General features: G+C 34.0%; 1 protein-coding gene across 1 annotated transcript in view; it reads left to right on the forward strand.

Moving 5' to 3' along the window:
- The window catches only part of LOC132698391 (homeobox protein OTX2-like), a 68,903-nt gene that overhangs the window by 39,280 nt on the left and 16,596 nt on the right, over nt 1–13,027 (forward strand). The window contains exon 2 of the mRNA XM_060664417.1: nt 6,690–6,917. Coding sequence (XP_060520400.1) covers nt 6,690–6,917 — 228 coding nt within the window. The remainder of the gene's footprint in view (nt 1–6,689; nt 6,918–13,027) is intronic.

Here is a 13,027-nt window from a genome sequence, read left to right on the forward strand (position 1 = left end):
TGGGATTTTCAATGGGCTTCTCGTGTACAGGGTGTTATTGAAATACCTTGAAGCAGAATCGATATTTTGGTCGGTCAAACAGAACATTTCTCTGTCACGCTGACAGCGGCGGTATCTGTCAAACACCCAAATGTACAAAAAACGTCAAAATACTGTAAGCATTTTTAAAAAAAACTTCAATTCAATATTTAATGTACGTTTTTATTTGGTACATTTTGTCTGTAGAAGCGTTTTATTTAAGTAAGAAGTAAGTAATTAACAAAAAATGCTCTAAGCAGCGCATTAAAAGAACAACCAGTTTTACAAAATATTGTCACATTGTTAATATTGATTTAGACCAATGATCAGTATTCACAACTCAAATATTCAAAAATAGGGTGTTTATTATTTGAGTGTGATATCTTGCGTGAGTTTAGTAATAAAAAGATTCTTTTATCGTAATTTCCTTATCACTCCAAAACATATATGTTACAAATTTTAATCAAAATCTTTTGCATTTTTTGATTTCAAAAATTAGTTTTGAGCAAATTCGGATTATTTTCTTTTTTACGACGCACCCTTTTTGCGTAAACAAAATTAAACCCTGAAAACTTATTTTCTTAAGTTGATTGAGACCTGATTGTGATTTTGCGTGGAAACATTGACGTAGGCATGATTATGATCACATTTTTTTTATTACAATGTTTCGAAAATTAAGGGGTTAAAAAAAAATCTGAAAACTTTTAGCAACCTACACTTTGCACAAAAAATGAGATGATTAAGACAAGTTAATATATAGAATAAGAAATATATATATATATATATATATATATATATATATATATATATATATATATATATATATATATATATATATATATATATATATATATATATATATATATATATATATATACACTATTGGACAAAAGTAGAGCTAGAAACATATTTTTTTAGTATTTTTGAAATAAAAGAAAATTTGGTTCATATTTTTTGCTAGTTATGATACTTTCCTTGCATAGCATAGTAATATTTCACAACATTTTGAGTGTACCTTAAGTTAGTTGGTGAAAGCTAAATAATAATTAATATAAAATTTGACGAAAATGAAGGCGTCAAAAGTAAAGCAACAAATTGTATTTAACAGTGTTTTATTTTATTTTATTTCAAAAAGTTTTATTTAACAGTATTGTATTGTATTCTATTTAAAAAAAACATTAAACACACATTTTAGTGCAATAATAATAATTAAAACTATGCCTTAATAATTTATAGAATATCTATTATTAAGAATTACCTGCTGGCAACGGCGCGGCATTGACTGACATTTTATGGAAGATTTGTCCAAACTTCATTAATTTTATCTATCAACGATTGTTTATTTGGAAACATTTGTGTACGAATGCGACGTTCTACTTCTTCCCAGAGATTTTCAATTGGGTTAAGGTCTGGCGACTGTGCCGGCCACTGCAAAACTCTAACATTGTTTTCTGCAAACCACTGTTGAACGAGTTGTGAAGAGTATTTTGGATCATTGTCCTGTTGGAAAATAAAACGTAACGGCATTTCCCACTCTGCATAAGGGAGCATAACATCCCTATAAACAAATCGATCCATTGTCTCATTAATGAAGTGTATAGGACCTACTCCATAGGGTTAAACCTTGTATTAATTGGTCGCCTCTTACGTCGCATTCCATCAGAATTGAGTATTTTATATCGCGTTTCATCGCTGAATAGAACTTTTTTCCAGTCATTACTGGTCCAGTTTAATGCCGGCGTGCAAAGGCCCTCCTTGCTGCTCTGTTTCTTGCTGAAACTAGCGGTTTTTTTGCTGGCCGTCTACTGAACAACTTTGAAGTTACTAATCTTCTTTGCACAGTTCGTATACCAACCGTAATTTCTGGAATTTCGGCAATTATTCGAGGTGCGGCCTTCCAAGGAGCAATTGTTTTAATGCGCCTGTCAGTCAAAATCGTTGTTTTTTTTTGGGACTTCCCGATTTCGGCAATTTTTCTAAGTGTCCTCTGTCATTATACGATGAAATTATTCTAGATACGCTGTACTGAGGTAACATAAACTGTCTTGAAATATCAGCTTGATTGGTACCTTCCATAAATGCATTTACCACTCTTTGCTTTAGGAATGCCAATTATAAAAAATTGTTTTCAAAAGAACCTTTTAACTAAATTGAGACACTTTTATTTATTTATTTATAAATTATCAAATTTATCTACTTTTTTGTTGTTAATTCGTAACGTTGTGTATGAAGCTTTGCACAGTTGCGTAGAAACGCACATCACCTTACGTACTTATTCCATTGTTTTATTTTTAACTCTTTAACCATTTTTCTTATAATTTAATTAATTTGCGGACCAACATTGTTCAAGCTTAAAACATTTGGCGCCAGTTTAAAAATTGTAGTTTAGTTTGTACAATTTACTTATTGGAAAATAATTTAACGAAAGCCACCTATATAATTAGCTTTCGCTAGGGCGCCAAAAATATCGCCCTGTATAAGGTAACCCATTATCCATTTGACGATCAAGGAATATACCTGTAAACGGATTATTATTAACTTCTTGATGGATATTCCCTAGGAAGGTTAGTTAATCCATTAATGAAAGCTTCCCAGAAAATTCCACCGTCATAAGCCACAATTGGGGATAGAAGTAATTGTTCTTCAGCAATAAAACATTTGGCGAAGTTAAAGACAGTCGTTGCCTTTTAACGATCTTAATGTTCACCCGTGGTTATAGTGTCGTTATCGTAGGATTAATTCCAGGATTAATTTAAAAGTTAATTTTGTTTTACTGACGTTTGATATCAGCAAACCTGTTATAGAGCGCATTTACTTTAACCACTTTTGCGATTGATTAGGTTAATCCGAGTCTATTTTGTATTGTTTGCGAATATACGATATACCAGGTGCACATTTCTAGGTATGCGTTTTTGACAACTTTTGTCTTTATTAAAGATGCAAAGATGATGTTTTCATATAATTGCGTTGATTTTTGATACTTGGAAAATGGTATATGCAGATTTTGGATAGCGCCTATGACTTCTGGGCTAGAAGGAAAAATTGTAACTTTTTAATAGAAGAAGCACAAGAAACAGTAACAGAAATCCAATGACGCATTTAGAATTGAAATCCAGAATCTTAAGTAACACTTTCTTACTTAATTAGATGCTTTCTATAATGATTCAAGAGTAAGCGTCTATCTGGAACACATGATATCCAACTAATTAAATCTAGATATATTTCCTCATTCAATATTCTTCATGACTTAATATAAATATTTTTACTGAGGCTGGAATTAAATCAAATCGTCTAATGCCTCGCTTAACGGTTGCATCTTTGTCCCCTCCCATGGCAAAACCACCCTCTCTACCGCACTTCAGAACTACCCTTCATAGAATATCTGCAATCTACCTGCCGGGCATTAGAAATCAACATTTTACCTTCAGTTGACTCTCGAACTTTAACAAAAGGGCTGCTACATGCGATTTAGATGGTTTACGCGCGGAACATTGACGATAATTTTGCAAGCAGTTACCAAGTTAGTTGTGGTGTTTTCAAGTTGTGACTTTTGTGATCGGACGGGTTATGGATAACTGGCGAATAAGCTAACAACAGGTAACTTATCTAAACAATGTTTCACATTCACACATCTATTACATCTATTGGGTGATTAGGTCATACCAAGTCAGTTCGCTAATAAAGGGCAATTTTCGGAATATTTTTTGTGTTTTCCCCCTTCAAAATGAGGCCAAATAAAACACATAAATATTGCATAGCTCCAGAGTGCAGAATAAAGGGCATTAATGTCCTAAAAAATATTTATTTCCTTACCATCCGATCTGTGAGTGTTATTTAGAAAAATATGTGACTATATGGGTGTGCTACTATCATGACACAGTCCGCCAATCCATATAGTACTTTTTTTTTTGAGAAATTTAATTTATTTTTGGAGTTTTCCACAACTTTGAAATTTACAAGAAGCATCTCGATAGTGTAAACAACAAAACGTTTTTAAAGTTTTTTAAGATTTATAATGGAATGGCTTCGCGATTTTAAGAGGCCCATCTTTCGCAGAAAGTACAATAGAAATAGTGGATTCAAAAGGGAAATAACATTTCAGATGAGTTGTTTGCGAGACACGAAGGTGGCACATACTAATAGTTATATTTTTTTCTAAATAACACTCACAGATCGGATGGTACGAAAATAAATCGTTTTTTGGAGGATTAATACTTCCATGCCTTTATTCTCTAACTATACAATAATTATTTGTCTCTTGTGGACTCATTTTGAATATGAAACACGCTAGGCAACACAAAACGTACTCTAAAAATTGCCTATAGTTTTTGTTGACTATTCATACTAGCCGGGGAGTTGTTCCAGGTGGTCATTTTATAAATAAGAATTTTTAAGATTATTGAATTTTGTAGAAATATTATTTACTAACTCAATTTATAAGAGTTATGACGTTATATTATGGAACAAGCCTATATTATTTCAATTATTACTATTCGCTGCATAAAATTCTCAGTCAATATCAAAGATCGGGACAGTATTCATACTTACCTATAATTTATAATAACTTCTTCTTCGCCATTAATACGGATTAGCTCGCCGGCATGTGAACATTGATATTATTCGCTGGTGTAATTTATAATGCATTAATATAATTGACAAATAACCATTTACGTGCGTATTTATTTTACGAAACAAAATCGACAGTGATTTTTTTCTCATTTGTTGTGTCTGTGGGAATGATGGCTTTTTTGTTCTAGTTAATAATTTATGAAATCGTTAATATTAATGGATAAATAAGGGATCATGTCGATGCGGTTTTCATTCTATCATTTCATAATAAGCTGATTAAACAGATAAAACTTGGAAATTTAGAATGATTTTTATGTTAAAAGTTAAATAATTTACGAAACTGTGTAAAGAAATTACTTTTCTATTAAAAGCATTCTTTTAAATTGAATTAATTAATAATAGACATGTCTTCGAAAATACCTCCTGTTACCTGATTGTTAATTTCCAATTAATTTAGTCTGCATTACTTGCTAATTCCTCAGGTATCTCCAAACCTTGTTTTATTTCCGCTTTTAACAAGAGTACGTTTTTATGAAAAATTGTTTAAATAATATAATTTTTGCCCATAAAAATAAAAATTTTGCCAGCAGCAACATTGATGACCCAATAAAAGGTATTTGTTGTCTAAATTACATTTCGGTATCTTAAATCGTTTCAAAAATCAAAAAAGGTTACTTTAGTCACGAGTTTGATTTGTCACGAGCGTTTGAAATGTTTAATAAACGCGAGCTTACGTTTATTACACATGTTCACATTAAACTCAACTGCGTTCGCGAAGTAAAAACCGCCAAAGGTGATCGTTATCAACAAAACGTGAAAGTTGCGAATTTGTTCAGTTCGAAAACGAATTCTTGGGTCGTTCGACAATCTCCCTACAAAATTTACTTAATCTGATAAGTTGCTTTTACGCCTGGTTACCTTTCCCCGTAACGAGGTAAGAGATTATCAAACATTTAGGGATGTAGAAGCGAAACTTTTGGTGCTGCCAATAGAGTCGGACGTTGCCTTTGAGGATTACTTTTTTAAATTAAAGATTTTCTCGGAAACAGTTTTGTTGATACCGGGTTTTCACGTAAACAATTTTGACAATAAGGGCTGTTTTCGAAGATTAGTTGATGCCGACTCGACTCTATTTGCGAATATTACTAGAGTATTACGCCTATTGTTAGATTTAGCGCGATGAGGCTTTTTCTCTACAACCAAATAAGCAACGCACTGACTGGCAAATGTACGATACAGTCCGTAACAATAGTTCTGAATTTATCTGCTTCCTTTATACCAAGGCTCAATTCGTTCCAATAAATTTAGTAGTTGTTAAAAAGGGCTTTTCATAGTCTAATAATGGTGGCTTACTACGCCACCAGATGGAGACAATGACAAAAAATGGATTTGTGAAAAGCAAATGCAAACCAAATATTAAGTCAACTTGGTGAAAATCGCATCTCAATATTTTTATCCTATCCTAAAACAGAACCTTTAACTCACAAAAAATGGGTTAAAACTAATTGATAATGAGAAAACAAGTGATAATACATATATATATGGTCCACTCTTTTTGGAGCTTTTTTATTCTTTTATTTATATTTTGGGTTCTATATTGAGACAAAAAAATAGTATGGTCTCATCTTTTCCAGCACAAAACTAGCATTTTTTTGCTCACTCACATTATTGCCGCATCTGGTGGTTTCAACGACGCTAAGTTTATTAAAATTAGTTTAGCCTTTTTGAATTTTTTTACATTTATTGCCTAAAATGTTGGAAAAGTCCCACAAGATTTGAACTCGTCCAAGCTTTAAAACTACTCAGTATACTGGTCCAGCGTTTTATTTTCCTTTGGCGCAATTTTTTCAACTTCCCTACTGGAACACCCGGTATTCCTAATTTTCTTTAGTCATACACGGTTCTAGTGGAATTGGAATTGAAAGGGCGTTTCATTCGCATTTTTGCCGAAGAAAATTTGGAAGTTAGGGGTGATTTTTTTTCAAATCTTGTCAAGTCAAGAAAAACTGTAGTTTCGCATTTCGGGTGCAAAATGGAACAAAAAAATAGTTTTCTTCTCACTCCTCCGAATTCAATGTTCTGAAATGTATATTTCATTGCAGTGACAATACACGGCCTCAAAATTACACCCCAAGAAGCGGAACCGAGTGGCCAGGGCTCAAGCCAGTGTCGCGGGCCACCCTGTCAGGGCCAGTGCAGGGGCGAGTGTCGCCTCCGAGGTCAAAGTTTCTTCTCGCCCTTGAACATGGCGGCCGCGTGGCCCAACTACCACCTCAGACCAGTCATACCGTTCGGTATGTCCAACTTGCAGGCCGTCTCATATCCTCCAGGTAAATACCATATAGTGTACGTAACGGCGGTGGTATTAGAGCGAGGAGGAAGGGAGAAGAGCCCGCGTTGTCATGGTAACAAAACGTACACATCTCGACGAAAATGATTCTCCCCGCGGCCATGGCAACCGACCACCCAACCACCCTGGTAATCGGCTCAACCTCCCATCATCTCGGCAGCACGCTGACACTGAATGTCGCGTCATAGTTTTTAAGTTCGTCTTTCGGGTTTTGCGGGGACGTGATTAGACCCGGTGGAGTCGGGGGATATCGTGGGCGTTTGGGGGAGCAAGTGTACCGCCGTCGGAAAATAAATAATAAATGAAAAGTGAAATAGCGGCAAAGATTCGTCCCCCTATATCGTCGATTATTTCTCAAGGAAGCGTGTCTCTAATATAGAGCAGTTCAAAGTCAGACAAAAGAGCTAGCGACAGCATTTTAAAATTGTTGAATTATTACCAGTAGATTGTTATTTTTAACTGGCGCAAGATTGCCAAATGTTTTTTTTTGTTTAGCGTTGACACGAAATATATTTTTCCGCATTTCTGATATTGTGGAGACGTGGTTCGATGCGTGTGTGTCCTGTGCTCCGCAGTACAACTACATGGAAACACTCTTCAAATATACAAAGAGCTTCGGGAATTCTAAATCTTTTTTTATAAACTCCTTATTTATTTATCCGATGAACCTGACATTAATTTTCCTTCCAAGACGACCAATAATACCTTTCTTTTGCAACCTATTTTCTTTGTTCTGACAACGTGGGAATTTTAAGACTGCTTGAAGGAGTTAAGTACCTTTTCTGAAAATTTTCTAACGGTCAATCATTCAGCTGATTCACTATTTACCGCGCAAAACGAATTGAATGTTTCGTGGTGCATTGCAAACCCAAACTTCATATCAGCCGAGATATCACATGAATTGCTTTTAAGTCATAAATTATGAGGTAGACTTGATCTGCAAAAAAGAGCTGACAACAGTTAATAACTGATCACAATTGAGCCCCTACGATGAATCCAAATTAGGCATTATATTCATAACCCGAGAAGCAGAGAAGTGGCCTACATTTTTTGGTAAATCCATTTATAATTTGGTAAACAAATAACAATATTATGTGTTTTTAGTGTAAAATCAGTTTATATTTTTGATATCCTTTTAGATAGGAATATCGGCGTAGTATATAAAAACATCATATATATTTTTATATACCATATGTTTCAGTAAGTTGAAACCTGGGGCGGGGATAGCTTGTTATTAATTTTAGAGAAAAAACTTGGATTTTCATAAAAATTTGTTAATGTTCCAAAATCTAAAATGCGGTCCTCAGATATCTTTTTTTTTTCAGTAATATACGGTTCGTGAATTTTACTCAAGAGTAAATTTGACAACATCGAAAAACCTTTCTACGATATACAGTTTGTGCTTTTGGTCCACTAAATAATTCAGGCTGCCAAAACGAGAATCTATATTCTCAATAAATTGGTGGTTTTCTCTTTATCTTTTATATCTTCTTGGCATAAAATTTGGAATTGTTCTTCGTCGTATTAGGTGATCTCATTTGCCAATTTGTCTTTGATGTTATATGTATTTTTTTTTTCGCGTTTTTGACTTTCTTGCTCTAATTTAACTTGTGCAGACTTACATGCTGCGTGATATGACCTTTGGCTCTGCTCTGGTGTCTATTACATTTGTAAATGCAAAACAACACTACTGGACAATAAGTTAATTTTTACGCCTGAATTGCATTGCATCTCGTCTAACCGTGCGTTGTCATCACTCCAATCTAAATTTAGTGATCTTGTGTGAAGCTGTGTGCAAAGCAGATTGTTGTCTATGGTTGTTTCCGATAATAAAGACATTATCAGAAAGTTAATATTCATTAAATGGGGTAATAGTGGTTTCTGGGGTCTTGAAGTATAATTTTGAAAACATTAAAAGCTGGTTTGGGTATCACGATTATTTTTACACCTTAAGGTTTAAATAAACAATTTTTTTTATATTTTAAGTACTCCTGAGCAACACGGCCGCAACAGACGGTCTTTAAATATCCGCGGTCGGCCAGTCGAAAATATTCAGGGTGTGTATACAAAATCATCCTTATCTAGGATCGTACAAACGCTTTTCATTATACAGGACCGCGCATTTAAATCCGGATTACGTCCGACCGTCACAGGAATCACAAAATCATTCGTTACAATAACAATACGGGAGTCTCCTTACGTATCTGCCTGAATATCTGATTATTTGTCACGGCGGACCTATTGAATTCAAATGGCAGCAGTGAAATTGCAAATTCGACGGCGAAATTGGCTTCTAACGTGGAGTGGTTTTCAAAACATTATTATCATAAGAAATCCATTTTCCGAATGGCGCCGTGCAATGTAACGGAATGGTCGCCTCCAAATGTGTTTAAAAGCTGGAAAAAAAGGATTTTAGGGATCTTTTTTGCCTCCATTTTATTATTCATAAAAGTAATCGCTGATTGTGAAATATGCTTAATGATAATTTTCAAAAATTACGAGATCCTGTGATAACCTCGCATTGTCTAGAAGTCCACAAAAATTTGAAAAATTATGAATTCTATTTTGAAATATTTTTCAATTTGTTTGATTAAAATGTATTTGAGAAAAATTTTCGGTTTAATGTACAGGGTATTCAAAATTCTATGGTTATTTCTAGGGGTAATATCTGATCTCAAATTTCAAGACCATTTGTTTGCAAAAAACAAATTTCGATATGTCAATCTACTTTTTAGCTACTGAGAATTTTTTAAAAGTCTGCATTCTTGATAGGGCCAATAACACTAATTTTTTAAACTATGAATCATATTTTTTTTATGTTTATTAAAACTGCTAAATACTTAGCAAAATAATAACACATTATCTTTTATGTTTTCTTCAAGAATTTTTAAAATTTCACTTAATAATATAATATATGGTGTCCTAAATTCGATTGTTTTTGGAGGTACTTTTAGGCGAGAAACGGAAAATTCCGGGCTCAAATTTTAAGGCTATTGTTTTTCTAAAAACTACGTTTCGATATGTCTTTTGGAGAAGTCTCCATTTTGGGGTAAGTTCCATAACATCCTTGTTTATGAAAATTTATATTTTATGACAGAATTCACCTCTCTAACTGCATATATAGAGCACTAACTTGTATTTTTTCTGATAAATCGTAAGGTTTTTTAATTTTCTGATTTGTATCCTCATTTCCTTTAAGATGTAATTCTTTAAAAAAGTGGTCAAGTAGTTTTTTTAGTATTTTTTTTATGTAAATCATATGGCAAGTTGTGACCGTGAAGGAATCCAAATTGCCATGCGCCCTGTAACAATTAAACAACTGTTCCGGCAATATTCTTTGACAGCTACATTATAGTATGCATTTATTGTAATTCTCATTGCATAGTTATAAAGACAAATATCCTATGAAATTAATTTTGAAAAACCGCGTGACACTCATCACAAATAATAGAACTTGACATCCAGATTGCGCCATTTTAAAAGGAATTGGAATACAAATTTAAAAGCAAAAGCTAAAAGTCGTAAGTTATATAGCGGAAAATCTATAAAAAAGCAAATTACACTAAATAGAAATTTTCATAAATAAAATGAAAAATGCTGACTTTTCAGAATGTAGTTTCCACGAAAGGCTTGAAATTTTTGAGACTCGCAAACACAGAGCAGATTTTCTCTGCCTCTCCTATAAACTCCCAAAACCCTCTAAAATCATCGAATTTGGGGCACCTTTTGTATAATTTTGTATCGCCAAATAGCGAAAATTATTAAGATAAAGATTTTTACCACGGAAAAACAAAACAATTTAAAAAAATAAATATCCAATCTTTCAAGCCCAGAAAAAACGCAACTTTCGGACTCGGACCCTTATCCAAGTACGTCCAAGTCACGAGGGCGCGAAAGTTCAATATTTACACTCCTATTAGCACCCGACTTGTATTCACGGGGAGTAGTGGAAAAGTATCGGGGAAACCTCAAAGCGGCGACGGCAATACAACTCCGGGGGAGTTTTATCACCACCGGAACCCCTCGACAGTTTATTGCATTTCCGTGTACGAATACTAAAACGTTATTTTAGTTGCGGCATTCGAGTGACCGTCGTATATCGTTGATGCGCTTTTGTTTTGGCACGTGCTTCGATTGCGCAAACGTTGTCGTGGAAGACGCCGCTATCCAGCGAATATGAAATATGATATTGATATACGGGGTGTTATTTAATAAGTATCCAGCACTTCGCAGGGTGATTTCTCTACAATCGCAGATAATTTTTTTCTAAAAGCACTTGGTGAGCAAACTCACTTGCTGGACATACGGCATTTAATAAGTAGTGCCGATTTCAGAATGAAAATTAGTACCTGTCTGCTTTTGACATGAGGTATGATAGATATTTTCTCAAAGGCTCATGAATTTTTGTTAAACTTTGTGGTATATTTTTGGTAAAAAAATTGAATCACTCAACCATTTTTACGTGAAAAAGGTAGTGTTATTTGAAGCCACTAGGAGTAAACGTTATTGAACTATTCCAGTTTGAACCATATAGCTGATTGCACAGGAACTTATGAATGAAACTGAGAAATAACTCGTTTTAAACCAATGACTTTAGGGGATTCAACAATCAACATGGTTACTGATGAATCGTCAATAAGTTTGGATGAGCAAGTTTTTGAGTATATTTTGCAGAATACCATCACTCTCAAACCACCAGAAAACGCCCAAAGTGGCTCGCGACAGTGCTTAACGAAGCTTACCTCTTTAAGTGACACTTCGTGCTCGCCTCAGTGCATAATTGGCTATTTTAGGTATTTTAGGGTAGGAATTAGAAACACGATATTTGCCATACCAGAAAGGCAATAAAACTGAATCGCTCTAGGCGAATTCTTAAAAAAAAGGAAATAAATGAATTGACTGAGACAGAAATTTTATGGTTTACTAAATCGAGACAACCCACCGGCCGAATATTATAAATTATAAATATAGCAAACTATATACTGGGTGTTGGAATTTCTATGGCACGCAATGTATGGATACAAAAATGCATAAATTCGCGTCTATTACATTTTCTAATATTATTTTTATGAATCACCCGGCATGTAGACATTTAACTCGCTAGCCGCCGAGGTTCGGCAACAGAAAATATATAAATAATTGTTTGGTTCTGCTGGCGGCATTTTAAAAGGAACGTCGGCGATTCGTTGTTTTTTATTTCCTTTCAACCGACTGGCTACTGGATACAACTTTAGATGCAAATTAACATGGCCGTGCTCGAACCGCGCTAGCCGTTTCGAATATGCTGATATATAGTCTAACTCGGGCTTAAAATTAGGTTCTTTATGTTCCATAAATTTATGACAATCTCAACGTTTTCAGGCGACCACAAAACGCTCACGGTCCGACAGCGCGGAAATCAAAATTCGGTTTTATGAAACCCACCGTTTGAAACTCTGAACCCGAAATCTGTCTTTGTTCGTTTGGAGCGAAAGAAAAAAATATCATAACGAAGGACAAAAATGTAATACCGTTCCATTCATTTCCGTTCGATAAATCTTTCGTTGTTTGTTTTTTTTTAATCAAATAAACGTCCCTGTTAAAAATGTATCACAGGTTCATTTCTGAAGTATTTTTAAGATAAGAAGTGACGGTACTTATTATTAACGGATGACATAAAATGTTTGGTGTTCGTGATACAGGACGTCGAAGTTTTTTTTCTGTATTTTGTGATTTCTTAAATATTACCGACTTGCGAACGAAAATTGGTACCTTTTGGTGGGAGTTTTTTGAAATTTGAATTTCTCAACTCAGCTCTTACATGTAAGGTACCGGTACCATTATGTCCTTACTCACTTTCACAGGCTCATGACTTATTATAGTACCCTTTTGATGGATTTGCAATTTAATGGATTCTACAATCTCTTTTACATGAAAAAGGACGATTTTTACAAAAGGGAAATAATTCTAATAAGGAAAGAAAAAGTGGGCTAGTAAGATTATTCTACAAAGCGTTTTGTTTTTTACTGTCATGTAAGAAAATAATAATATTACAATACAATAATGGTAATACAATTTTAACGGCTAAAATATAGAAAAATATGCTTACCA

This window comes from Cylas formicarius, unplaced genomic scaffold, assembly GCF_029955315.1.
Source record: "Cylas formicarius isolate icCylForm1 unplaced genomic scaffold, icCylForm1.1 PGA_scaffold_2__14_contigs__length_35257938, whole genome shotgun sequence".
NCBI classification, from domain to species: Eukaryota; Metazoa; Arthropoda; class Insecta; order Coleoptera; family Brentidae; genus Cylas; species Cylas formicarius.